At 59.0% G+C, this 27,834-nt stretch overlaps 1 protein-coding gene across 5 annotated transcripts; it reads left to right on the forward strand.

The window, feature by feature from the left end:
• Positions 1-1,997: 1,997 nt before the first annotated feature.
• PHKA1 (phosphorylase kinase regulatory subunit alpha 1) lies at positions 1,998-27,685 on the forward strand. 5 transcript variants are annotated; one of them, XM_072876694.1, is made up of 33 exons: positions 1,998-2,146; positions 2,336-2,494; positions 3,036-3,083; positions 3,636-3,804; positions 4,180-4,262; positions 4,471-4,551; positions 4,966-5,064; positions 5,179-5,325; positions 5,637-5,690; positions 7,319-7,441; positions 7,556-7,651; positions 8,274-8,381; positions 8,586-8,664; positions 9,118-9,252; positions 10,351-10,460; positions 11,124-11,268; positions 12,242-12,320; positions 12,749-12,924; positions 14,898-15,074; positions 15,488-15,582; positions 15,787-15,926; positions 16,077-16,233; positions 16,401-16,480; positions 16,680-16,758; positions 16,845-16,974; positions 17,354-17,455; positions 17,871-17,986; positions 18,334-18,372; positions 19,492-19,536; positions 19,784-19,954; positions 20,497-20,550; positions 20,692-20,892; positions 21,157-27,685. In XM_072876694.1, exons 1-33 carry the CDS (start codon positions 2,069-2,071, stop codon positions 21,328-21,330), a joined length of 3,729 nt encoding a protein of 1,242 aa, XP_072732795.1. In that variant the 5' UTR covers positions 1,998-2,068; the 3' UTR covers positions 21,331-27,685. The 5 variants fall into 5 exon arrangements, 4 of the variants coding, with proteins under 4 accessions (XP_072732795.1, XP_072732796.1, XP_072732798.1 ...); XM_072876695.1 differs by having other exon boundaries at positions 14,901-15,074; XM_072876697.1 differs by having other exon boundaries at positions 12,749-12,828.
• The last annotated feature ends 149 nt before the right edge of the window (positions 27,686-27,834 follow it).

Below are 27,834 nucleotides of genomic sequence, written 5' to 3' on the forward strand. Positions count from 1 at the left end.
CTGGAGGATGGTGGGCAGCAGACCCCTGGGTGCCCACTGCCGGCACAGCCTCGAGTGCGTCACCAGGGCCTGCAGGTGAGCGGGGACCCTTGCCCGTCCCCTGCATCACCCCCTGCCCAGCCCAGCCTGTGTCCCTGGGACCCTGCACATATCTCCATCCTCACGGTGTCTCCAGCCCTGGGACCCCCCCCACGTACCCCGATGTCCCCAGCCGTGGGGCCCCACAAGTACCCCAACCCCACCAGCCTCCTCAGCTTTGGGAGTTCTCCACCCTGGGACCCCCCCACCTCTACACCACTCCCCGCTGCCCTCAGCCTAGGGACCTCCTGTGCACCCCAGTCCCGGGGTCCCTCAGCCCCAGTGCCCCCAGCCTAGGCACACCCCCGTGGCCAAGCCCCAGCAGAGCCCAGCTTTGCCCCCGACCCCGGGTGCCCCCAGCCTGGGGATGCACCAGGGATGCTCCTGGGGATGCCCCCTCCAGGGACCCTGGCACAGCGCTCATGGCTTCTCTGCCCCACAGGGCCGGGCGCTGTGCCCCACTGCAGTATGAGTGCTGACAGCCACAGGCAGCCCCAGGAAAGCCCACCCTGCACCAGGACCACCGGAGACTGGGGTGCGCCGTGCGCTCACCGCTGGGACAGGACTCCTCAGCGGTGCCCCGCGGGGCTGGGCCGAGGAAGCACTGTGCCCCTGAGCCCCCCGGGGCAACGCCGCGGCTCAGCCACTCTGGATGCTCTGTGCAGGCAATAAACCCACTGCCCCCCTGCCCACGTCCGGCAGCTTCCTGCCCCTGCCCGCCTGTGCCAAGACAGGTTACACGGGTGCCAGGGCCATGTGCGCCCCAGGGTGGCACGTGGCACCCACGGGCTCCTGCGTCTCGCCCGACGGGTGCTGAGTCCTCCACAGCACCCGCTCGGCCCCCACCTGCCCAAATGGGTCCCCGGGGCGAGGGTTGCCGGGGTCCCCAGGAGCCCACCGCACCTGCACGCTGCCAGTGTGCCTCTGTGTGTGTGTGTGAGCGTTGTGCGTATGCACACACGTCTGCCTGCACCTATAGAGGTAGGTGTATGTATATGCCTGTGCCTATGTGTGTGTGTACATGCGTGTGCATGCGTGCATATGATTATGTATGTGCACGAGAAGTATATGTGTGTGGTGTGTATGTACATCTACGCATGTATAGATGTGCGTTTGTGTGGGTATGTGGGTATGTCTATGTGTGTACACGTGTGGATGTACGTGTGTGTGCATGTACATATATTCCTGTCTCTGTATGTGTGTGTGTGCCTGTATGTGCCACGTGTGTACATGTGCTGTGTACACATGGAAGTGCAAGAGGACGTATGCACAGGTGTGTACACGCGTGTGTGCACGGGCGTGTGTGTGTACAGATGGGTCTGCCCACGCACATGTGCCCATGCAGGTGGGGGGGGGTGTGCGCGTGCATACCTGCATGTGTGCATGTGTGTGTTCCTCTGTGCGTGTGCGTCCACCCCTATGCACACGTCCCCGTCTCTGTCCATATGCATGTCTGTGTGTCCGTCCATGCACCCAAACCGGCACGCGCGTCCGCGTGTCCATCCGTACGCACGCGCTGGCACACGTGTCTGTGTGTCTGTCTGTACAATCCCACACCGGTACGTGTGTCCGTGTGTCCGTCCACAGGTGACACCCGTACGCGTGTCCGCCCGTACACCCCCACGCGTGGCCGTGTGGCCGCCCGCAGCGCTGAGCGGCCTCCGCCCGGCAGGGGGCGCCGCCCGCCGCCCCGCCCCGCCCCGCCCCGCCCCGCCCCGCCCCGCCGGTGGCGGGTCCTGCCCGCTCGGTAGTGAGCGCCCCGCGGGCCGGGGCCGCCGGCACCGGCGGGGAGCGCGGGGCAGCGCGGGCGGGGAGCACGCCGCGGAGTGCGCGGTGCTCCGGGCAGCGCTGCGGGCGGCAACGAGCGGGTGGCGCCGCGGGGCGGGCGGGGCGGGGGTGCTGCCAGGACCCGGGGCGGGGCGGGCCGGGCCGGCCCCCTCAGTGCCGGTGCCCGCCGCGCCCGCTCGCTCCCGCCGCCGCCGCCGCCGCCATGCGCAGCCGGAGCAATTCGGGCGTGCGGCTGGACGGCTACGGGCGCCTGGTGCAGCAGACCATCCTCCGGCACCAGGTGCGGCGCCTGCCCGGGGCGGGGGGCGGGGGCCGGGGGCCGGAATCCGCCTCACCGCGGCTCCCGGGGCCCCGGTGCGCCCCGCCGGCCCCCGCGCCTGGGGAGCCGCCGCCTGGCCCCGCAGGCCGGGTCAGGCGGAGTTAACCGGGACGGGGGGCCGCGGCCTCTCGGTGTGTCCCCCCTCCGCAGGACGCGGTGACGGGCCTGCTCCCCGCCAGCGCCGACCACCGGGATGCCTGGGTCCGGGACAACGTCTACAGCATCCTGGCCGTCTGGGGGCTGGGCCTGGCCTACCGCAAGAACGCCGACCGCGACGAGGACAAGGCTAAGGCCTACGAGCTGGAGCAGGTAGGAGGGAGCCGGCGGGAGGGAGGGCCCGCGGCGGCCGGCCCGGCCCGGCCGGTGGTAGCGGGGAGCCGGCCGTCGCCTCCCGGCTGGGTTGCTTTTGGCGCGGCCCAGCTCTGGGGCCGAAAGGCCACAGGAGGCTGTGCAGCGAGGACGGGGACAGGGCTGTCCCCAGGCGCGGGGGGCAGTAGGAAGCGATGTCAGAGCCCGCTCTTCCCAGCGTGCGCTGGAGCCCGGCTGGAGGGTCCAGCCCTCCGGCTCTGTGGTGACCCGGGGATGCAGCCCTTCTCCCAGGGGCTGGGGAGCTGTGTTCTGCAGCCGTGCCTTCCCTCCCCCTGCACAGCACAGCAGCTCGGCCTTGCTGGCAGGGCAAGAAATCTTGCTTCCCTCTGCTGTTGCCAAGGAGCAGAGGCCATGGGAATGTGAGCAGGGGCTCTGGTTACAGACGCTGGAGCCCTGCAAAGGTCAGTGGCCAGCTGATCCTGAGTCAGGGCTTCTCCTGGCTGCATGGGGATTAACAAGGCTGTTTTCCTTGTTCCTGCAGAGCGTGGTGAAGCTGATGCGGGGGCTGCTCCAGTGCATGATGAGACAGGTAGGGGCTGGGGAGCGCTTCCGAGAGTCAAGTGGTCTCCTCAAAGCCCAGCTCTGCCACAAAGACTGTCGGTCCCGGCTGTGCCGGCTCTCCCCAGCCTTCCCTGACGGGCAGAGGGAAGGCCCCTTCCAGCAGGTCTTGAAATAAGCTCTGACTTGGCATCTGTCCCTGGTGTGATGGAAGTCCCAGCGCTGTGGGCTGGTGGCCAGTGGAGCCTGTGCCAGCTGCTCCCTGTCTTGTGGCCTGGCTGGCGCTGGGACTCCGCAGCTCTTCTCCCTGAGGGCGTTTGGGGTGACTCTTTTCTCTCCACACAGTGCAACTGTGGCTGTGGGCCCTCCACAGCTGCAGCCCCGCGCTAGGGTGGCACGTGAGCCTGCACTCAGTGCCTCGGTGCGTGGAGGGGCTCGGCTTGGGGGCTGCAGGATTTCTGCCCTGCCAGGCGTGGCTCCACATGCTGGGCTGACGGCATGGGGCAGCCCTTGGCTCTGGGGCTGCCACACCTCTCTGGAGACAGGGTTTGATGAACCCCTGCATCTCCTTGCCCTTCTCAAGGTGGACAAGGTGGAGGCGTTCAAGTACAGCCAGAGCACCAGGGACTGCCTGCATGCCAAGTACAACACCCACACCTGTGCCACCGTGGTGGGGGACCACGAGTGGGGTCACCTACAGTTGGATGCCACCTCCCTCTACCTGCTCATGCTGGCACAAATGACGGCCTCAGGTGATGCTGTTGGGGGATGCCATTTCAGCTTTGAGCATGCTGATCTCCAGGGCTCTCCACGTTCTCAGTTTGGGTGCAGCTTCTTGGGTGCCAGGCTGCTGCGATGGCCTCCCTGACCTCACTGTTTTCTTACACGCACAGCACCCAAGGTGGATTTGGGCCCCTCAATGTCTGTCTCTCTAAGAGCCCCCATTTGCCTGAAGCCCCAGAGCTGCCGTAGGGGGGTGGGAGTGGGGACAGGAGCCAGCCAGGATGTGGCTCCCACGGGGCAGGCGTGCAGTGAGGAGGAGGGGTCCGGCCTGGGTTACTGTAGCCCCTTCTTAGGGATGCCTGTGGCCTTGGAACGACTAATGTGAATGCCTCCCCCTGCTTCAGGCCTCCACATAATTCACAGCCTGGATGAAGTCAACTTTATCCAGAACCTCGTGTTCTACATCGAAGCAGCCTACAAAACCGCGGTGGGTAGCCTGTGCTGGGGAAGGGGAGCGTGCCCTGGGGGTGCAGGTGGTGGGCTGGTATCTAGGGGCAGCTGTGGGTCCCTCCTGAGCCCTGGTGGGCAGAGTCCCACAGCGTGTGCTGGGAGCACCACCGATAGGTGGGATTTGAAGGCTTTCTGGGTGTGCTGTGAACTACTGCCTGCTCCAACATGCCGCTGCCTCTGCGCAGGACTTCGGGATATGGGAGCGTGGGGACAAGACAAACCAGGGCATCACCGAGTTGAATGCTAGCTCTGTCGGCATGGCCAAGGTGAGCCGGGGAGCACCAGTGGCTCCGTGCTGCTTTTTTACAGGGAAGGCTGGGCATGTTGAACTATTGCGGCTCAATGCCCCACGCGGTGATAGGTTCCTGGGGAGGAAGACCTTTCCCCTTGTGGGCTGGGATAAAACTGTGCCCCTCTTGCCTGAGTTTTGCCTGAACTGGGAGTGAGAAATTAATTGGGGTGTGTGGCAGAAATGTCCAGGGCCCTGTTGATGTCTGGCTATCTGTGGCTTTGGAAATGCGGTCACATTCTTACCAGGGGTGCTCTGCAGCCACAGCAGGCTTTGAATTTGTTTAAACTTGGGCAGTGCACTACACAGAGGGGCTGGCACAGGGTGAGAGCTCTTACAGATGAGCAGCATGGTGGAGGACTTGCTGCTTTGGGTCTTGCCCTGCTTGCAGGCTGCCCTGGAGGCACTGGATGAGCTGGATCTCTTTGGAGCGAAGGGAGGCCCCCAGTCGGTGATACGAGTGCTGTCAGATGAGGTGCAGCACTGCCAGGTGAGACCCGCACGGGCTTTATACCATTGCAGGATGAACCGTGATCTGCTGGGGTTGTGGTGTGAACAGTGCCTGGCCTGGCAACCTAACCACCTCTCCCTCCCCTTTGCCCAGTCCATCCTCCACTCGATGCTGCCCAGGGCCTCCACGTCCAAGGAGGTGGATGCCAGCGTGCTCTCTGTCATCTCCTACCCGGCGTTCGCTGTGGAGGACAGCGAGCTGGTGGAAATCACCAAGCAAGAGATCATCACGAAGCTGCAGGTGAGTGGCCCTGCCCTTGTCCTGCCCTTCCCAGGAGACAGCTGCAGTCCAAACTGTTGTAGCCCTTTTCTCCCCAAAAACATGCTCGGGGAGAGGGTGCTGCGGCATGTCCTCTCCCAGTCTCCGTGACCTGTGGCAGGGGTGTGCAAAGAAACAGTCCTGTGTGCTGTGGCCCTAGGCTGTGATTGTGGTGCCTGAGCACTAAGTGAGCAAGTGAAGGGGTATTTGTCTGGAGGAGACCCCCCCATGCTTCTGCATTGAGGTATCTCACGCTGTGCCTCCTGCTCAGCACCTCTTTCCCTCCTTTCCAGGGGCGCTACGGCTGCTGCCGCTTCCTCCGGGATGGATACAGGACCCCCAAAGAAGTAAGTGTATCCAGCCCTGCCACCTGCCGGAACTTGAGTGCCAAGCAGCAGCTGCCCTGGGTTGTGTTTGCAGCCCCCCCGGGTGCAGAGCAAAGGCTGTGGTGGGGAGGACTGGGAAGATGAGAGCCCTGAGTAGCCCCAGGCAGTGTCATGGGTCTGGGCAAGGCTTCCCAAAATGCCAGAGTCCATTGCAGAGGTGGTACATCCCACCCACACCCATAGCAGATGGGCAGAGGCTGGCTCTGCCCGCACCTTGGGACCTGGTGGTGTTGTGCATCTCTTAGGCTGGGGGAAGACAGGACCGCTGCCCCATGTGGGAGCCCTGCCGAGGTGGGCTCTTTCCCCAGCTCTCCCGGGGCTGCACAAGCCTTGAGCAAGGGCTGGAGGCCTGTGGCGGCGACCGTGCAGTGCTCCTCCCTGACGACCTCAGCTCTGCAGGAGCGCTGGAGGTCACAACGCTGCTTCTGCCTCTCCCAGGACAGCAGGCAGCTTGTGAACTGCCACACTTGGCTCTCAGCGGAGCAAGCGGAGACTTTCTTCTGCTGCTTTGGGGAGGAAAATCAGGAAAATTTTATAAGCGACGGTTGCATTTGATAACCAAAGAACCAGGAAATGGTACTTGGAGGCTCTTAAATCATCACCAGCTGTTGGTCCCATAACGTGGTGGGGCTCCTTTGGGCATGAGTGCCTCTAAAAGCTTCTCCTCTGCTGTGCATCTTCAGACCTGACCATAATAGGCAGCATGTGTGGCTGTGTCTCTCTAGAGCCAGAGAAGAGCAGCAGCATCTCCAGTCCGACTTTCCCAGCGCTCACGAGCTTTGCCAGCATGCAAAGCCGTGGATTACTTCTGGGGAGCTGCAAGGCACGGGAAGGGCAGTGTTGCCTGCAGAGGCACTGCAGCTGGCTGGAGTCAAATGAGAGTTTGGGAGCCTGTGGTCGGTGTGCAGGCACTATAGAAAACATCTGCTCTGTCTGTCCCTGCTGTCCTCTCTGCCTGACAGTCTGCTAAGGCCAGCTCTCTCCCTTCTCTGTAGCAAACAGAGTTAAAGCAGTTAGCAGGGAGAGTCGAGCGTTGGTCCCTTGGGGCACTACACCACGCACATCTGGAGTGGGATGATTCTGCGAAGGCAGCTCTCCATCCTGACCGCTTCCCTCATGTCAGGCTAGCAGTCACACTCAATGGCAGGAGGGACCCTGCTCTCTGGCCCTGCATGAGCAGCCCAAGCCCTCGCACCCGGCCGGGCCAGCCTGGTGATGCTGGAGGAGGCAGGCGCTGAGGGGCTGGGCAGAGCAGGCACGGCGAAGGGGACGCAGGTGTCCTCAGTGCAGCGAGGGGGATGTTGTGCTGTTGTAAAAGGCTCTGGGGTGCTCTCCTGGGGACTGAGTAGGCTCCCTTTGCCCAGGAAGAGTGAGTCCCTTTGGCGTCAGCGTAGGGGGCTTGGGAGGGGATGTCTGATGGAAAGGAGACAGCCTGGAGGTGAAACTCCTTTTCGGCTCTCTCGGCCATCCTCCACAGAGGAGGACTGGGAGGGCGTTTGAGGCTGGGGTCTTGGGGGGAGTAGGAGCCCTGTCAGTTTGAGGGAGTCCTGCCACCCACCACCTGCCTTGCTGTCACGCCCTCCCTGCAGGACCCCAACCGCCTCTACTATGAACCTGCTGAGCTGAAGCTGTTTGAGAACATTGAGTGCGAGTGGCCTCTCTTCTGGGCGTACTTGATCATTGATGGGATTTTCAGTGGAAACATGGAGCAGGTAAGGGAGGCAGGACCTGCTGGGCTGGTGGAAAGAAGTCCTTGGGAAGGGAGGCATGTGGGGGAAGGATGCAGGGTGCCATGACTGGGGGCAAATCTCCTCTCCTCTCCTCAGGTGCAGGAGTACCGGGAAGCCCTTGAGGGAGTTCTCATCAAGGGGAAGAACGGGGTGTGCCTGGTGCCAGAGCTGTACAGCGTCCCGCCAGATAAGGTGAGCGGTCCTGAGCTACGGTGGAAGTGGGAATGTCTCATTACCAGATAATAGGTTTTAATTGCTTATTAACCCAAATCAGTAGTAAAGCAGCACATGTAGTGCATGGAAACCCCATGTAAAAAAGCATGGCTTGGTGCTGTTATAAAACCATGTTGGATAAATAAACTGCTTTTTTCCCCCAAGCATTTCTTGCCCTCACACAGAAGGGTGCTTTGCTGACAGTCTGCTGGCCTGGAGTCGGAGTCCTCTGAGAGCTCGGGACACATGGACCTGGGCTGAGGAGGTTGTGCTGAGCTCCCGTTCAGTGGTGAGGTTGTTTGTGTGTGCCTGGGCTGAGAGCAACAGCCTCCTGGTGCCCAGGCGGTACAGGAGAGATGCTCTCTCCCCCAGCATCCAAGAGCATCGCCCCGGTGCTCCTGGGGCACGTCAGTTGTTCCCATGGAGCGGCCGTGTTGGGAACCCAAACGCAGTCTGAGCAGCTGATCTGTTGTCTGACGCGGGTGCCTGGGGCAATCTTGTTTTAAGCCTTAAACTGCTGGACTTCAAAATGCAATGATGATGCTTCCTTCAGCATCCTGTGTCTGTGGATCCCTCCCTGACTTCCTGGCTTGTGTTCCAGGTGGATGAGGAGTACAGGAACCCCCACACCGTGGACAGGATACCCATGGGCAAGCTGCCGCTCATGTGGGGGCAGTCCCTCTACATCCTGGGCTGCCTGATGGCTGAGGTATGGTCACCCCTGGTGATTGGGAGGGCTGTGGGGCCAGGCTCTGAGCTCTGAAAGGGCAAATGCTGCCACCTTGAGCCCCCTACCATGGGGAAGTTGTCACCTCCATCCCCCAGGACCTCTTAAAGGTGGGTTGTCCATAGGCATCACCTGTTCTACCCTGCCCATGAAATGTTCATCTCCTCATAACTCTTTTTTCCTCAGGGATTTCTAGCTCCCGGTGAAATAGATCCCCTCAACCGCCGGTTTGCGACTGTCCCCAAGCCCGACGTGGTGGTCCAAGGTGAGGGAAAGGGACTGGTCCCAAACCCCTGTGCCTGGCAGGCCTAGGGACTCTGCCTGTGCAGAGTTCATGGGGGTGGCTCTGGGGTGGCTCTGCTTGCTGGGTGGCTGCTGGTGCAGCCAGATCTCAGCCCTGGCAAGGTGGGTATAGGATGGGGTGCAAGTCCTTCCACTCAACCCTGCATTGCCCCAGGGAGATATCGCCTGCTACAGCCTCCTATACAGACAGGTTGAAAACTGTCCTGTCCTCCTGCCGCTCAGTGGGGAAGGCTTGGGTGTAGAGAGTGTTAGGAGGTGCAAGGCAGACCTCTGCAGTGAGAACTGGTTCCCAAAGGGACCCCAGACAGCTGCCTCTACGTGACGGGGCACCTTGTATGTGTCCACAAAGGCCAGGGGCAGTGCTGTCACAGCCGTGTGCCCCTGCTGCACTGAGCCTGTCTTCCTCCCTCTGCAGTGTGCATCCTGGCAGAGACAGAGGGGATCAAGGCTGTCCTGAGGAAGGAGGACATCGATGTGGAGACTGTGGCAGACGTCTACCCCATCAGAGTGCAGCCTGCTCGCATCCTCAGCCACATCTATGCCCGGCTGGGTGAGCTGGGCTCCCTGCTCCTGCAGCAAAGGGGGTGCAGAAGGGTCTGTCCCATCCCCTGGCACTCTTGCTCATAGATGCTGATGTCCTGCCCTGCTGCTGTCTGCCTGGCTGATGAGGGCTCTTGCCCATTCCTGGGCCTGGTAAAGCTACTCCTGTCCAAGGGGAACTGGGGTGGCAGGCAGTGCTGTTCAGGGCGATTCTGAAACGGATAAAGCTTTGGCACTGCAGTTTCACAGTCGCCCTAGGGACAGGCAGAGGCTCTGATCCATATAGGGTGGACTTGGTGTGGGCAGGAGCCAGCTTTTGTGCCTGGACGCAGATCTCAATGTGGGAGGCAAGCCAGACCCCAGAGAAGGGTCCCGTGGCAGTCCCTGGCTGAGAGAGCCTGTAGCTCAGGTGGGATGGCTGTTGTTGGAGGGTTGGCAGGGCTGAGTGTGAGGGGAGGCTGCGCTCCAGAGCTCTGCACACTCGTTCCCTGATGCTGCGACCACTTGGGCATGGGGCTTGTTGTGCAGCAGCTGGAGACCCAGCTTGGGCCAAGGGAGAAACCTGATCCACTGTAGGCTGCAAACGCTGGCTAATTTAAGCCACCAAAAGGCCAAGTGTGACTTAGGCAAAGGGGGCAGGGGAGCAGCCTGGCAGCTGCCAGTGCTGGCATGACCAAGGCACGGTGCTGCTGCTGCATCATCCTGGGCTCTGGCAGTAATTCAGGAGCAATAGGAACGCTGATAGAGCTGTCAGCTTTGGGGGGCCAGCCCTGTGCAGGGAGGAACCCCTGGCCCTGCCCCAGCTTCTGACATCCCCAAAGACCTGGAGGTGTGGCATGTTGCGGAGGTCAGGATGGGCTGTATGTCCCTGTTTCAGCAAGAGTCCCTGGGGAGAGCCTGGGTGTCTCTAGCCCCCTGGGCAGGGCTGGCGGGACAGAGTATCACTGTCCCTTAGCGCTGTGCCAGCTTGACACAGGGTCTTGGGGTACCCCAACTGCAAACCAGCCTTTTCCTGCTGGCTGGTAGCACAGGGGCCTGTCTCCGCTTGCTGCTGCATCCCCTTTTGTGGGGAGGCTTGCACTAAAACCTCCTCTTCCTGCCCCCGTAGGCCGCAACAAGCAGATGTGCCTGACAGGACGGCCCTACCGGCACATGGGCGTCCTTGGGACCTCCAAGCTCTACAACATCAGGAAGAACATCTTTACCTTTACCCCACAGGTGGGTGGCATTGCACGGGCTCATGCTCAGCTGTCGTGCGATCTGGAACTGGGCAGGAGGTTTCTCCACTGGCTGAGCACTTGAGTTATTCTCAGGGGCAGCCCAACACCCTCTGAACAGCCTGGGAGGGTGGAGCAGCCCCAGCTCCATGGCGTGAAGCAGCAGAGTTGGTGGTCCTGGCTGTGTGCATGCTGGGAGGAGATGGTTTCAGCCTTCTGATGATCAGTGTTGGGTGAAAATCTCGTTGCTCACCTTGACAAGGACACCAGGAGGAGGCTGATGGCAGGACAGGGATCCCTCTGTCCAGCATGGTGTGGGGACAAGCAGGGTTGCAAGCCTGGCACTGTGGGAATTGTGTATTTGCTTGGGATAGGCACAGCGTGGACCAGCTGTGTGGGGCCTGGGTGATGCTGCTGCTGAGCTGTAGTGTCATCTCCTTGTAGTTGTTGGTGGCCAGTAGCTGCCCTGGGGGTTGAGGGTTCCTTGCTAGACTGTACTGGCATGTACCAGGTAAGGTGGGATGAGCCGTTGGTGCAAAGGAGCATCTCCCCTGGGTGCGCTGTGTGGCTGGCCTGGCTGAGCGCCTGTGTGAAGACGTGGGTGGCACAAAATGGACCTGGTGGCTGCGGGAAGGGCCGCTCACGTTTCCTGCTGTCCTTGCAGTTCATAGACCAGCAGCAGTTCTACCTGGCCCTGGACAACAAGATGATTGTGGAGATGCTGAGGACAGACCTCTCGTACCTCTGCAGCCGCTGGAGGATGACCGGGCAGCCGACCATCACCTTCCCCATCTCCCACACCATGCTCGGTATAGATCCTCCGGCCTCGCAAGGCGTTTGGCTAGAGCAGCCCTGGGAAGCATCCTCTGCGGGAGGAAGGGGGTGGGCAGATGTGGGTCCGTCTCAGTAATGGGGACATGGTGGGGGTGGAACAGCCAGTAGCATCCTGTAAAGAGCTTACTGCTCAAAGGAGCCACACTGAGTTGGCAGCTGTCCTAGCAGCTAGTGGGGCTGGCTTGGCAGGCCTGCCAAGCACTAGTGCCTGCAGCTCAAGGGACGCTTGCTGGCATGGAGGTATTCAGTCTCTGGGCAGCTAGGCTTGTTGGGAGGCCTTTTGGGAGCAAGACCAAAAAAATAATCCCCCTGTAAAAGTGTTCTTAGGGCTCTTCCTGCATCTTGACTCTTCGCTAAGACTAATCACCTGCTAAAGGCTTTCCTAGACAACAGGGAGGGGAAAACAGCAAACCAGAAGGAGCAGAGAGCTGTGCAATGGCGTAGAGCAAAACTGGCTTCTCTGGAGCAGCTCACAGCTTCCCCATGAGCCTGTTGCAGGGAAGGGATTCTGTTCTGCTTTCAGGCCTTTTTGGCTCTTCTTGTGTACTTGAAATCCTCTTAGTGTCTTGAGCATGCCTTTTGCTGTGGTGTCTTCTGCCTCTGACAGCAGCACCCCCTCTGCTGCCTTGTGTGAAAGCCAGGGACAGACAGAACAGAGGGCTGTTTGGGTGCTGCTGCCTGGTACTGTTGCCTTCAGCCCAAGGTGAAATCCCAGGAGCCTGCGAGTGGGTCTTGGCCTGGCTTTGCTGGAATCCAGCCTGGACAGTCCTGGATTTCCCTTTTTGGGTGGTGCTTTTGGTGCCACAGCCTGGCTGTGCATCCCAAAGCAAGGGTCTGGCTGACGCCATGGTGCTTTGCGTGTCTGAATGCCCACGTGGCCCTGCGTTACCTTCTGGGAGCCTGTTTGAGCAGGAGAGCCTGACTGCATGTGTCTCTTGTCTCTGACAGATGAAACTGGCAGCAGAGTGCACCCCACGGTGCTAGCAACGCTGCGGAAGCTGCAGGACGGGTATTTTGGTGGCGCAAGGTGAGCACAGCTTCCTGGGGTGCAGGAGGGGAGAGGGCTGGTGGCCTCTGAGAGCCTGGTTATGAGGGTACCTGCTGGGCCTGAGCATCGGCTGGTGGGGAACAAGCTGTGGAGGATACACTGGGGCGTGCTAGGCTGTAAGTGCACTCCAGGGCTACAACCCAACAGTGGAGATGCAAGAGAGGACATATCTCTTCATGCCATTAAACCCATGGCTGCAGGATCCCTCTAATAGCTTTTGGGCAGCCCTTCCGTGCCCACCTGTGGCTGGAGGAGTTACAGGCAGCTAAAGCAGGCACTGAGGCGTGTGTATGCTCCTGGGCAAGTGCGTCTCTCCCTGCTGAAGGGCCTGCCCTGGATCCAGGAGGCAAAGCCAAGGGTATTGCCTCCCCCTTCCTCTCTGTGTGACCTCCCCTCCTCTCGCCCAGGATCCAGACGGGTAAGTTGTCGGAGTTCCTGACAACATCATGCCGAACGCACCTCAGCTTTATGGACCCTGGGCCAGAGGGTAAGGTCTTTGCCAAGAGTTACGAGCTCAGCATTGACAGCTTTGAGGAGCTAGACGCCGAGGAGTGGCTGCATGGCTTGCAGATAGCAGAGGATGGTAAGGGGAAACAGGCCAGTTGCTGCTGTGGTGTGGCAAATGCCAAACTCACCCATAAACCCGTAACACCCAACCTCCCTGCTAGCGTTGGCCACTGTGTTCTTCATACACTTGGGTTTTCACCATGTTTCTGTTCCCATCTGACCCTCCATCAATTAACCTTGTCTGGGTGACACTCATGGTGACGCCACTGGGGTGGGACTGAGTGAATTGATGCAGCTGTTGTAGCCCCCTCACCGGAGGGGCTTCCCAGCCAGATGGGCCTGAGGCTGGTGGATGTGGCCGTGGAGAGCACAGAGGACGCTCTGGAATGAGCCGTTCCGACCTTCGTAGGCTGTTGCGTGGGGAAGAGACGAAGGCTCGGCAACCTGCCTCCGCTGGGGAGATTTGGCTGAGGATCTTTCGTGCACGAGTGACGGTGCAGAAAGTGATGGTACAGTGCCCGAGATGGTGGGGAAGAGCCACCATGTCCCCAAGCAATCTGAGTGTTGTTCTCCCGAAGCCTTTGACCCTCCCTGGGCAGAGTGGTCCAGTGGGGGCCAAATTGAGGCCTTGCTGCTGTGGATAGGGTGCCTGAGAGGGCCTTAGCCCACCACAGCGTGATGGACCCACTTGTCCTGAGACCACGGTGGGGTGCAAGTTTTGCTGCTCCCCTTGCAAGCAGGCCTGGGTACGTCCTCCTCCTGCGTGACCTAGTGTTGGTCATCTTCCCAGCCTTCCCATCAGTCTGCTCTGCCTCTGCTGCTCCTGTAGCCAATGTTTGCACTGCTGTGACTGAATACTTACTTCTCTTGCCCTCCTCTCGCTTCGCCTGCAGTCTCCTTGCAGGCTGCACCCGGGCTTCTCCAAGGTGTCTGCTTCCCCCCCCCCCCCAGCCCCAATGAGAGACGGGGCCTGTCTGGACTCTCTACAGCAGCTAGAAGATGCTCAATTTTAAGTTTTCCTGTGGCCAGATGCTGCAGCCAGGCAGGATGATGTTCTCAAGCCTGATGTCTGGGGGACTCTTCCAGCTGAGCCTTCGGGCACTGGCACGAGGCATCCCCACTGGGTGTGGAAAGGGGATGCTGTGCTGTCTGCCTCAGATGCAGTCTGCAGCTCACCGCCTGGCACAGACGCACCACGGAGCTTGTCTGCCAGCTGTAGAGCAGCAAGGCTTTGTCCTGGCCCACTGGCTAGAAGTGCATCAACAGCTCTGTGTTGTATTGTGTTGCCTTGGCATGGGGCATCTCCCCCTCAGGGCATCCCCCTCACTGCTGGGCAGCGCTGTTATCTCCCAGCTGAGCTGAGCAGAGCTGTGGCCTCTGAGCACCCTCCTCCATGCCGCAGTTAGCGAGTGGTGGCTCTGGCGCTCCCGATGTGGCACTGGGAGCAATGGGAGCCACTGGAGGCTGGGCAAAGAGCAAGGCAGGAGCTGTAACTCCTCCTCTAACTCCTAATTAGAACTGGTAATTTCCAATTAGAAATAACTGTTGCAAAACCCACCCTGCCTTGCTCCCATGCTGGAGTCCTGCTTGGATGAGGACCTTGCTGTGCTGGGGTGCTCCTAAGCGGTCTCTGCTTGGAGAGGCTGCCCCTGGCTGTGCCTCCCCTTCTTCCCCTGAGGGACAGAGCACGAGGGTTTCACCGCGGGGTTTGAGCAGACTCTGCTGTCCTCGCGCAGGCTTGGACCAGACACAGGCTGCAGCCCCATCGCTTCCTTCATCCAGGTGGGACTTGGAGGGAGCCCCAGTTTGGCCCCAGCTGGCAGCCAGTGTCCCAGGCAGCAGAGTAGTGCAGGAACAGGGGTGCCGTGGCTGCCGCACTTTGTGAGCCCGGTTGCTGGCACTATCCATCTGTCCGCTAGCCCCACGTTGTCGCTTTGTGCAGCTAGCAAAGCTTTGCCCTTGCTGAGGCACAGCTGGGGAGCTCTCTGGGGTCTGCAGGTGCCCTGCTGCAAAGCGGCCGAACCCCCCCTCTTCTGCCTCCCCTTCCAGCAGACACGTACGATGAGGTTGCTCAGTACTTGGACCACCTGCTGCAGCGCACGGTTCCCCAGTCGAACCTCCCTCCCACCGCCCAGCGGGGAGGGCTGAGTCGCTTCCGGGCTGCTGTGCACACCACCCGTGACCTCATGTCCCTGGTGTCCAAGGCCAAGGACCTTCATGTCCAGAGTGAGTAACTCCAGCACCCTCAGCACCTTTGCTCAAGCCTGGGGGTGAGGCTGAGGTGCTTTGGGAGCTTTCCCACCTGTGCGATGCTGGGAGCCCCAGGGGAGGGTGCCATGGACTGCAGAGCAACCCAGCCTTTGCCTGGGCGAAGGCACGTTATGTCCATCATGTTAGTCCTGACCATGGAGTATCCTGGAGTTGGTGCCTGTGCAGTCCTCATGGAAACTGCTGAACGATAAGGGATGGCAGCTCCCTGTGGCGTTCCTCTAACTGGGTGGGCAGGGGCTGCTTCTCCCTCATCTGACTTCTCTGCAGGGGCTGCTGGGGAAGCAGAGTGTCAGATGTGAGGTGGTTTGGGGCACAGCAGTGGTGGTTGGGGTTGAGAAGCGTCTGCACCAACCTTGGCTCTCTTTTAGATGTTGGGATGTATGTCCCCAGCAAGATCTTCCAGGCGTCCCAGCAGTCGGTCAAGCTGCTGAGTTCACCCCACCAGCACGACGTGGATGGCAAGGTGAGCCCTGTCCCTCTCAGACTGGCCGAGCAGTGCCGTCCTTTCACCTAGAGCCAGAGGGTCCTTGTGGGGCTGCATGGGGAAGGCTTGGTGTTTGGCAAGGGGGAATATCCATGGGTGAATGGCCTTGGCTCCATAACTAGACTGCACTTGGTGTGGAGTGCTGGCGGCGCTAACCAGGACCGTGGGTCTCCCTTCCCCCAGAGCCACGCTGCCTATGCAGAGATGAACCTGCCCCGAGATGAGGATGGCAACGTGGATTGCAAGGCACTGGTGGACCAGCTGCGTATCTGCCCTACGCTGCAGGAGCAAGCAGACATCCTCTACATGCTCCACATCCTCAAGTACGATGAGCTCCAAGTCTTGGTGGCTCACTGAGCAGAGAGCGAGCCGGTGCAGCTGTGCACGCACCCCAACCCACAAAGCCTGGGGGCTGCCAGGGAGCTGCCGCAGGGAAAATTGCTGGCTATAACCTGGCATCTCTCTTACTGCAGGGGGCCTGAGTGGCACACGGGACTTGATAGCGAGCCTGGCCCCACCGTCAAGGAGCTCCTCACTGAGCTATACGTGCGGGTGGGGGACACGCGCCAGTGGGCCCTGATCCGCTACATCTCTGGCATCCTCAAGAAGAAGATGGAAGCTCTGGATGAGGTAACGACTGTGCAGCCGGCCTCTAGCGGGCTGAGGCCCGTTGGGGAGGAGGCAGCAGAGTGGGCAGGCAAACCATGGCTGCATCAGCTCTGTCTCTGTCTGCCTTTTGCTGAGGTCCCAAACCCTGAGCTGTTGGTGATGCCTGGCGTGACCCTCTCTGTCCCCAGGCCTGCACCGACCTCCTGTCTCACCAGAAGCACTTGACGGTGGGGCTGCCCCCGGAGCCACGCGAGAAGACAATCTCCGCGTGAGTGTGGCACCTCTCCTTCCTAACACGTGCTGGGCTGGGGCTGGATGTGAGCCTGCTGCTCTGGAGTCCGTGGGCAGGAGCGGCTCTGGATGGCTGTCCCCAACCTGTATCTCTCCCCTCTGGGCTGTACAGGCCAGAAGAGACGCAGGGCTTGCTCTGCTCCTCTCACCTGCTCTGCTGTTTGTTCCCTCCCCAGCCCAATCCCCCATGAAGAGCTTGTTCGCCTCATTGATGAAGCCAGCGAGAAGAACCTCAGTGTGTCCATCCTCACGCAGGTGAGGGGCCAGAGCAGAGGGGGACCCCACAGCTGGATGTCTGCCCTGGTGAGCAGCAGTGGGGTGATCTGCCTCTTCCCCTCCAGGAGATCATGGTGTACTTGGCCATGTGCATGCGCACACAGCCCGCACTCTTTGCTGAGATGTTCCGCATCCGCATTGGGCTCATCATCCAGGTGATGGCAACGGAGCTGGCGCACTCACTGCGCTGTTCAGGTACACGCAGCGGGGACGGCACCCCAGCTGTGGGATGGGTGCTGAGGTGCTTGGGGCCCTGTCAGCCAAGAAGGAGAAGTGCTGTTAAAAACAGGCAGCTCAGCGCCAGGACGAGACCCTGCATGGAAGTGCTGGGGTCTGCAGCAGGGACTGTTCTCGGGCAGCACGGGCGGGTGATTTAACTGCAGTTTCTGTTCAGGCATGTATTGGGCTGGCATGGGGAAGAGTCCCTGTTGTAGGGAACACCTGGAGTTAGCGTACGTCCTTGGAGGATGAGGTCCTGTACCAGTGCTTCCCCTGCTGACAGAATGGGGTGCAGGGTAGAAATGTCCCAGGAGGGCTGTGAAGTGGGGTACAACATCCCAACTCTGTTCTCCAGCTGGAGAAGCCACCGAGAACCTGATGAATCTCAGCCCATCAGACATGAAGAGCCTCCTCTACCACATCCTCTCTGGCAAGGAGTTTGGGGTGGAAAGGAGCGGTGAGTCTCTCAGCAGGGTTGCGAGAGTGTCTCTGGGCAAAGCTGGGTCCTGGTGTGGAGAATGGCCAGCTCCAGGTGTTCCCACCTGTGGGGGACATCCCTGTCCTCCTGCATGTTCAGCACAGCTGCTTCTGCACTGCAGTGGCCCAGGGTGAAGCCGTGCTTTTCAGCAGGGTGGTACTGAGCTAATTTCTGGAGATTAAGCCTGAGTCCTGTGGCTATTGGGGCTTTGCTTAGTTCGGCACTTGTCCCGGTCAGGCCTCAGTTGAAGCAGTTCTGTGCTGTGCTCATGGATCTCTGGTGCCGGTTGGGAATAGAGGGCAAGGGTGTGCAGAGGTACCAGTGCCCAAGCAGCAAAGAGGGACGTCCGTGCCCTGAGCCATGGTACCCACTCTGGACTTCTCTTCCCCTCCAGTGCGATCGGTCGACTCGTCGCTCACCACCGCTATCTCTATCTGTGAGGTGGGGGCTGTTGGGGCCACCAAGCCTGAGCGTGCTGGCATTGTCAAGCTGAAAAGTGAGATCAAACAGGTGAGGGCAAGTGGTGCAGGCTGCTCCTGCCAGGTTTTGTGGGTGACAAGCAGCTACAGGACAGGCTGGATTGATGGGAGAGCAGGAGGGAGCGCACTCCTGGGCTTCAGAGAGCTTACAGCTGCTTCCAGGAGCTCCTTTTGGCTCCAGTCCTGCCCTGGGGGGAGAATTGGGGTAAATCTGTTAGTGGGGGTGGGGGTTGCTCTGGCAGTGTAGTGGGGGGGGGGAGCACAGGGGTGCTTGAGAAGGTGCAGGGGTGGGGAGGACCATGCGGTGTCCCAGGCATGGCTGGTGTCCTGGTGGGCCTCTTCCAGCAGCAGAAACTTCATTTCCTTCTTCTCTTGCAGCAATTGGATAAACGTAGGCAGTCTCTGACTGGGAGTAAGGTGAAGCCACTCTGGTTCTCCTGCAGCCTCAGCTTTTATCCCTCATGACACACACCAGGGCAGCTTCCGAGCATGCATGAGTTAATGAGCTTTCCTAAACAAACCCATTGAGCGAGCTGCTGCAGCAATGAGCTGGCTTCCCCTCTAGGCAGGCTCAGGGTTGCTCTGTTCAGGACTTCAGGACGGGGGAAGGAGGCTGGCTCCCTGGGAAGAGGTCGGCATGGCTTAACATGCTGTGGGGGCCCAGGGCTGGCACTGCCCCACAACCTTTGGGGAGCTCCTGTTTGAGTGGGACCAGCTGTGTTTGGACTGGCAGGGAGGAAGGCTTCTCTAAGCTGTGGGTGTATTGGCATTACAACCAGCTGGGAGCTGTGCTCCATAGCTGCTATGGCTGAATAGATCCCATTATACCCACAAAAAATTGCTGAGCGGGATGCCATGACGTTTTCAGTGCCATGGCCAGCAGTGGCCCTGCCGGGCAGTTCACTGGTGATCACTGGATCCTGCCCGTAACCTCCCCAGCTATTTCTTCTGTGGGGGAAGAGGCTCCTGCCCAGCTACAAATGACAAGGATCTCCTCTGGTGCCTGGTGCGTGTCCAGGAGGAGTCCTGAGCTCTAGGAGGGCTCCTGTCCTCAAAGAGACAGGGCCTGTGGGGACCAGGATGATGCAGCAGGTTTATGGCCAGCCTGCTGCAATGTGAAACCTGGCATCGCAGAGGGACCATGTACGTGGCGAGGAGTGTTGTCCACGGGCAGTGACCTTGCCGCTGGCCCTCCAGTCTGCCTGAGACTAAATCCCTGCCCGTGCCAGCAGCCAACAGAGCAGTAGCAGCCCTGCTTCTGTGTGCCGGCCAGCATGAGCCCGCTGCTGCCGCAGCACTGGCGTGTGGGGGCCCCGCAGGCGCTCCGTGCCCTGGCGTAGTCCTTCCCCTCTGATGCGAATGTGAGACTTTCTGCAGCTCGCCTTTCGAAACTACCTCTCGGTCTCCAGCTAACCGCAGTCCCTGGGATAACTGCCCCCTGACCTGAGCTTGGTCCGTGCTGCTGCTGTTCTGCTTGCTGTGACAGCTGTCCTGCTCTGGCACAGTCTGATTTTTGTCTCTCCCTTTCTCCTTCAGCCCCTCAGTTTGCAGTCCGGAGATGCCGACCTGAAGTCCTCTCTGGTAACCTGCATTTGTTGGCTGCATGCATGGGGTCTGTCCTGTTTGTGGCTGCAGAAAGGAGCTGTGCTCCAGTGGGTGCTGCAGGGAGCTGGGGCTCCAGGGTGGGCTTTGCTGGAGGCAGGGGGTGGCAGCTCTGCCCTGGGAACCCGGCTGGGTGAGCACAAACCTCTTGGGCAGCAGCGGGCTGCGTTCTTGTGGGATATTTAACTTTGCAGCAGTCTCTGTGGTCCTTGTTTTGTCTGCCCAGTCTGCTGGACACTCGGAGCTCCTGGGCAAGGGCTCCTTTTCAAGCATGCTGGAAGACCCAGGCAGTAAGGACAGCCGCCAGGGCCAGTGGCAGCGGAGACGGCGGCTGGATGGGGCCCTCAACCGTGTCCCTGTGGGCTTCTACCAGAAGGTCTGGAAGGTCCTGCAGAAGGTGAGCTGGATGTCTAGCTGGCTCATCTCCATGCATGTGAGCCTGTGGTCCCAGGCACCAGCCTTGCCAGGGGGACTTAGGCACCCAGGGCTGTTCCCTGACGTTGTGTAGATAAGTGCTTCATGGACAAGGCTTGCAGCTGGCCCTGGAAAGCCAGGGGAGAGCTGGAGCTGTCCTGTAGGCATGCAGGACCTACCTCATACTGTGCTGACCCTTGCAGAAGGGGGCTAGGTCTGCTCATGTGCTTTATACATTGGTCAGGCAGGGGCAGGGCTGGAGCCACAGCTGAAGCAGCTCTGGGCACAGCTCGTCCTCGGCATGGTAAGCCAGGGAGCAGAGGCCCATGCTGTGTGCGGGAGGGCTCTGGCTGATGCCGAACTGATGGGAAAGGAGTGATGCTGTGTAAAGAGTCAGGAGGTGGAGCTGGGCTGTGTGGGCAGCACACACCAATGCTCAAGTGGGAGTGAGTTGGTAGGCTGGACCTATGTGTCTTAGCACAGTGCTTCTCCAGGCCATAACCATGGTCTCTCCTCGTTCTGCAGTGCCATGGCCTCTCCGTGGAGGGCTTTGTTCTCCCCTCTTCAACAACCAGAGAGGTAGGAGGTTTATGTGAAGGGGAAACAGGGCAGGTGGGTTGGTGTTGGGTGCTGGGTTGCCCTGGGTGAGTGCCCAGCATAGCTCAGGATTTGTGCTGGCAATACGGTGCTCTAGGTGCATTTCTTTCTCCCTCCTCACAGATGACCCCAGGGGAAATTAAGTTTGCTGTGCATGTGGAATCAGTCCTCAACCGCGTGCCCCAGCCAGAGTACAGGCAGCTGCTGGTGGAGGCTATCTTAGTGCTCACCATGCTGGTGGACATGGAGGTGCACACCATCGGTGGCATCATAGCTGTGGAAAAGATCTTGCAGACGGCCAATGACCTCTTCTATGAGGAGCAGGTAGGGGCCAGGCCTCACACAGGGGCCACAGCCTGCACCCAGGGCCCCTGGCTGCGTTCCCCACAGCTACGTAGGGTTCACCCACCTGGAGGGTCCTCCCTGTTGTGCTCATGGGGCACAGCAAAGATGTAGTGTCCTCCTCCTGCTGCTCACCATTGATGTGTCACACCGCGAGTGCAACGGAGGATGCTTGGGGTGGAAGCTGGTGAGCGGGCTGCCTTTAGTACTAATGCTGCCTTTTTTTCTTCCCTGTCCAAAATCCAGAAAGCCCTGGGTGCTGATGACCATATGCTGGAGAGGGATCCTGCGACGGGCATCTGCAGCCTGCTGTATGACAGTGCACCAAGTGGTCGGTTTGGCACCATGACCTACCTGTCCAAGTCGGTGGCCATGTACGTGTACGACTTCCTGCCCACCGATGGCTGCTCCATGCAGTAGCTCTCACAGCTCCTCTCCCCAGGCCGCAGATGCTGCGGGAGGGTTGTTTCATACAGCTTTTAAAGATGGGCATTAGGCTAGTTTGCAGGCAGCCTGCGTGGCCATCTCTCCTCCCAGGCCTGGCCTCTCGGTGGGTGAGCGACTCTCCCAAGGAACTCGCAGGAGGCATGCGTGCTAAGCTGACCTGTGCCCGTGTGCAGCCTGTGGAGCAAGGGCTGGCAGGGAAAGGCTGAGCTTTGAAGCTTGCTTGTGTTAGAAGTGTCTGCCTGCGTGGCTGCTCCTGGGCCAACCCGCCCCCCCCTCCCCCAGAGAGGCCTGTGTTTGAGGGAGATGGAAAAGGCCCCCCTCACCAGGCGTGTGTGCTTGGCACTACAGTGCTCCCTGGCCAGCTTGTGTTCTCCCTGCCTCCAGCAGATTTGAGGGTTTTAACCTGTTCTGTGCTGCTTTTTATTCCAAATCTGCAGGGTTTATACTAGTGTAGGCTGGAGCTCTTGCTCTTCCTGCTGCTGATGGAAAAGCTTTGTTAGAGGAATAGAAGATGCTGCCTGAGCCTCTCTCCTAGCACACCCAAAATCAAAACAGTCCAACCCAGCCACAGCTGTGCTGCTTGGAAGCAGGCAGCCCATCATGCCCCCCTCAGGGGTCTGTGTGCAGAGCTGGGGAGGCTGTGGGAGCCAGGAGCATCCCAAGGTGGTAACAGATCCCTGATACCACCAAGCTGTGAGGACAGGGCTGCTGGCTGGCTGGGGGATGCTAGTGGCAGCCCCCCCCCGTGCCATCTGCTCTGTCCCTTGCCATGTTGCTAATGGCTACATCGGAGGTTCCCAAGTTCATACATGCCCTGTGAAGCAGCTCTGAGCTGGCTGCTTGGCTCGGCATTAGCTGTGCCATCACAGATGTGCTCTTAACACTTGGCTCTGGCCTCTGCCCCAGCTCCCACAGCCTTGCAGAGGAGAGGGGTGGTGACTTTAGGGTGGGTCCCAGCTCCGTTCTATCCTGCAGGTCAAATCCCTTATAGGATAATGCGGTTGGACTGATGGGGATCGGGCACACACAAAGTGACGGGGGCAGTGGGGTTCTAGAATCACAGAGTAGTTTGGGTTGGAAGGGACCTTTACGGGTCATCTAGTCCAACCCCCCTGCAAGAGCAGGGACATCTTTAACTAGATCAGGTTGCTCAGAGCCCCGCCCAACCTGCCCTTGAACATTTCTAGAGCTGGGGTATCTGCCACCTCTCTGGGCAACCTGTTCCAGTGTTTCACCACCCTCATTGCAAAAAATTTCTTCCTTATATCTAGTCTAAAACTACCCTCTTTTAGTTTAAAACCATTACCCCTTGTCCTATTGCAACAGGCCCTGCTAAAAAGTTTGTCCCCATGTTTCTTATAAGCTCCCTTTCAGTACTTAAAGGCCGCAATAAGGTCTCCCTGAGGCCTTCTCTTCTCCAGGCTGAACAACCCCAGCTCTCTCAGCCTTTCTTCAGAGGAGAGGTGTGTTCCATCTCTCTGATCATTTTTGTGGCCTCCTCTGGACCCACTCCAACAGCTCCATGTCCTTCTTGTGCTGAGGGCTCCAGAGCTGGATGCAGTGCTCCAGGGGGGAGTCTCACCAGAGGGGAAGAATCCCCTCCCTCGACCTGCTGGCCATGCTGTGGGTGATGCACCCAGGACACAGTTGGCTCTCTGGGTGGTGAGCACGCATCGCCGGCTCATGTCCAGCTTTTCATCGACTAGTATGCCCAAGTCCCTCTGTAGGGCTGCTCTCAATCCCTTCATCCCCCAGCTTGTATTGATACCGGGGGTTGCCCTGACCCAGGTGCAGGACCTTGCACCTGGCCTTGTTGAACCTCATGAGGTTCACATGGGCCCCCTTCTTGAGCTTGTCCTGGTCCCTCTGGATGGCATCCTGTCCCTTGGGTGTGTCAACTGCACCACTCGGTGTCATCTGCAAACTTGCTGAGGGTGCACTTGATCCTGCTGTCTATGTCATTGATGAAGACATTAAACAGTACTGGTCCCAGTACGGACCCCTGAGGGACACCACTTGTCACTGATCTCCATCTGGACATTGAGCTGTTGACCACTACCCTCCGGATGCAACCATCCAGCCAATTCCTCATCCACCAAACAGTCCATCCATCAAATCCATCTCTCTCCAATTTTGAGAGAAGGATGTTGTGGGGGACCGTGTCAAAGGCCTTACAGAAGTCCACATAAATTACATCTGTAGCTCTTCCCTTGTCCACGGATGTCATCACTCCATCATAGAAAGCCGCTACGTTGGTCAGGCAGGACTTGCCCTTGGTGAAGCCATGCTGGCTGTCTCAAATCACCTCCCTGTCCTCCATATACCTTAGCATAGCTTCTAGGAGGATCTGTTCCATGATCTTCCCAGGCACAGATGTGAGGCTGACAGGTCGGTAGTTCCCAGGGGCCTCCTTTCTACCCTTTTTAAAAATGGGTGCAATGTTTCCCTTTTTCCAGTCACCAGGGACTTCACCTGACTGCTGTGACTTTTCAAATATCATGGAGAGTGGCTTGGCAGCTACATCAGCCAGTTCCCTCAGGACTCTGGGATGCATCTCATCAGGTCCCATAGAGTTATGTATGTTCAGGTTCCCCAGGTGGTCATGAACCTGATCTCTTACAGTGGGAGGGACTTTGCTCCCCCAGTCTCTGTCTTGCAGTCCATCCACTCAAGAGGTGTGGGAAAAGAGGCTGCCAGTGAAGACCGAGGCAAAAAAGTTGTTGAGTACCTCAGCCTTCTCCGCATCCGTTGTTACCAGTTTGCCAGTTGTGTTCATCGGGGGGTACACTTTCTTTGACCTTCCTTTCCTGGCTGACATACCTGTAGAAGCCCTTCTTATTATTCTTTGTGTTCCTTGCCAAGTTCAGCTCCAGCCTCGCCTTGGCCTTCCTGACCCCATCCCTACACAAGTGGGCAGCATCCCTGTACTCTTCCCAGGATACCTGTCCCTGCTTCCACTGCCTGTGCATTTCCTTCTTGCCCTTTAGTTTGACCAGCAGGTCTCGACTCATCCACGCTGGTCTCTTGCCTTCCCTTCCTGATTTCTTACACTTGGGGATCGAGAGCTCTTGTACTCTGTGGAGTGTCCTTAAAGATCTGCCAGCTCTGTTCTGCTCCCTTGTCCCTGAGGGCAGTTTCCCAGGGGGTCCTGTTGACTAACTCCTTAAACAACTGGAAGTTTGCTTTCCTAAAATTCAGGGTCCTGGCTTTACTCTTCAGCTGGCCCATATCCCTCAAGACTGCGAATTCCACCAGTGCATGATCACTACAGCCCAGGCTGCCTCCAGTCTTGATGTCACCGGTTAGCTCACTTGCGTTGGTGACAAACAGGTCCAGTATCGCATCCCCTCTGGTAGGGCTGTCTGTTACCTGGTTTAAGAAGTTATCCTTGGTGCTCTCCAGGAGTCTTCTGGATTGCCTACAGCTCACTGTGCTACTTTTCCAGCAGATGGCGGGAGGATTGAAGTCCCCCAGCAGGATGAGAGCCTGCGAGCGCGATGCCTCCTCTAGCTGGAGTAAAGAAGGCTTTGTCAACAGGCTCCCCTCGATCGGGCAGCGTGTAGTAGACACCAACCACAACGTTCCCTTTGTTGCTGCGGTCTCCGATTCTTACCCATAAGCTTTCAACCTGCTTGTGGCTATTATTCAGAGACAGCTTTTCACACTCTATCCATTTCTTGATGTAGAAGGCAACGCCTCCACCCTTCCTTCCTCACCTGTCCCTTTGAACAGCCGGTAGCCATCGATAGCTGCACTCCAGTCATAGGATTCATCCCACTAAGTTTCAGTAATGGCAACTAGGTCATAGCTTTCTAGCAGCATGGTGGCTTCCAACTCCTCCTGTTTGTTGCCCATGCTGCATGCGTTGCTGTAGAGGCCCTTCAGCTGGGCTGTCAGCTGTGTCACCTTCTTAGAGGAACACACCTTAGTTCCTTTAAGGTATTTCACTGGTGTTTCCCTCTTGGCTCCTATTACCTCAGGAGCCTCTGGCTCATCTACGTAAGACTTCAAGTGTGCTCCAGTATACCCAGCATGTCTCAGAGCAACACGCTGAGGGCCCTCACTAGCACCGTGTCCCTCTTGGCGTGTCATCCCACAGCTTGTCATGGGCAAGCCTGATATTATTCCCCTCCCCTTTCAAGTCTAGTTTAAAGCTCTGTCAATGAGCCCCACTAGCTTGTGAGCGAAGCCCCTCTTTCCCCTTTGAGAAAGGTGAATCCCATCTGATACCAGCAGGCCTGGTGCCATCTAGGCCATCCCATTATGGAAAAACCCAAGATTGTAGCGGTGACACCAGCCATGGAGCCGTGTATTAATAGACTGGGCCCATCTGTTTCTTCCAATGTTGCTGCCCGCAACGGGAAGGACAGAGGAAAAAACAACCTATGCTCCAGACTCCCTCACCAACTGTCCCAAGGCCCTGAAGTCTTTTGATTACCCTTGGACTATGTTGTTGCGGCTTCATTGCCACCCACATGGAAGAGCAGTATCGGGTAATAGTCCAAGGGCCGTACCAGCCTAGGAAGTTTCCTAGTGATGTTGTTAACCTGGGCCCTAGGGAAGCAGCAGACTTCCCTAAGAGGAGGGTCTGTCCAGCATATTGGACCCTCTGTTCCGCTCAGAAGGGAGTTGCCTACAACTATAACCCGTCTTTTCTTCCTGGTGGAGGTGGTCATGATACAGGGGGTAGGTCTTTCTGATCATGGCAACACCTGTGGTGTAGATGGACCCTCATCCACATCATCCATTGACTGGCTTTCCACATCCAGAGCTTTATACCTGTTGTACAGAGGCACCTGGGAAGGCGAGGTGGGCAAGGAGGGGGTTCGCCTGCTGCCCTGAGTGTGGGCTTGCCTCCATTCACTCCTTTCCTTTAAGCTACTGCCTTCAGCCTGGCGGGGGGAGGATACAGGATCCCCTTGATCTTGGGTTTTTTCTGGTGGCTGTTCCTGTTTCTGTCTCAGGGAGGGCACAGCTTGCTTCCACCGGCCTCATTCTCAGACTCCCTGATGCTCCTTAACCTTTCTACTGCCTCCTGTAGCTCTGCCACCAGACCGAGCAATCGTCCACTTGGTCACACCTCACACAGCTTTCTCACTGCGGCCATCCCTTACCAGTGAAAGGCTCTGGCACGCCCTGCAGCCTGAGGCCTGGATGGCTGCATGGATTCCTGGGAGCTCTGACTGGGTTGCCACATCCATTCTGGCGAGCGCAGAGGACGCAGCTTTCTGCCGGGTGGACACCACAGCTAAGCTCCTTCTGAGAGGGCAATGACCACCAACTGAACTCACCTCTTGAACTGGTGGGGTGACGACACCCTTCCGTGCGAGCTGCCACACCGCGCTCTGTGTGCCCACGCTGGTGGCAGCGCTCCTGATCGCTAGCGCTCCCCAGGCTGCTTTTTATAGGCACGGGGGTGGCTGCGGCCCTGTGTGCTAAGAGGTGCTGCTCCTCTGCACATCGGTCCAGCTCCGGAGCAGCTCCCCTCAGCGACTGACGTTTCCCTGTGTGTTCTTTGATCTCCCTGCCTTTATCTCTACCCATGATCTTTCTTATTCTCCTTCCCCTGCCCCCCATCCCTCACCCCCTGTCTCCATCCCACCGCCACCTGGGAGAAGGCTGGGGACTGCTAGTGCTGCCAGGGATCAGCTGCTACAGAGAAGACAAAGCTGAGTTACTCGGACTAGCCAAGCTGCTGCCTACCTCCTCACACACGTCTGCAGCTTGCCACTCTAGGCTGCTCCTTCATTTGCTTATTCCTGCCTCCGATGAGCCTTAAATTTCTACTACATTTCCTCTTATTTCTGTTACTCTTTGATATTCCTCCCCTAAATTGATGCTGCCTCCCAACATATCGCCAGCAAAATTTGTCAGCTTTGTTTGGCCTTAAAGCTGGGCTTGAGAGTAGTTCCTGGGTTGTCTCTCAGGGCTGCTTCCTGACGGTAGCAGCTATTCCGTAATTGTTGCACACTGGTCCTTCCACACGTGGTGTACCCTGCCCCAGGCAGAGGACTGTAAGCCCCAGCCCGACTTCTCTCTTTGTCCTAAGGCAAGCGGGAGGAAGCTGCCCTCGGGAGTCAGCAGGGCTCCGGCCGAGGCCAGGGAGCCCCAGCACGAAGCGTCGGGCACCTTCTGGGGCTCCTTTGGGGAGCGGGGCCCAGGGCTGCATCCCCTCTGGCGGGAGGCCTCCCTCGCGGCGCAGGGGCCGGGCGGGCGGGTGCATGCAGGCCTCGGGCCTTTTTTAATGACGGTTACTACGTTTTTAGAGAAAAAGCACCACCCCGAGCTGCGCGGGGTGGGGGCCCCCAATAAAATGTTTCTAACGCGAGCGTGCGGCCTGTTCTCCCGGCCGGGCTGGGCAGGGAGGGAGGGTCCCCGGCCCTGCGGGGGGGGGGGGGGGGCTGGGGCGGGGCCGCAGGCAGCGCGGGCGCGGGGAGGGACTACAGCTCCCGGCGTGCCTTGGGCCGGAGCGTCTCC

Source organism: Ciconia boyciana, chromosome 12 (assembly GCF_034638445.1).
Source record: "Ciconia boyciana chromosome 12, ASM3463844v1, whole genome shotgun sequence".
NCBI lineage: Eukaryota > Metazoa > Chordata > Aves > Ciconiiformes > Ciconiidae > Ciconia > Ciconia boyciana.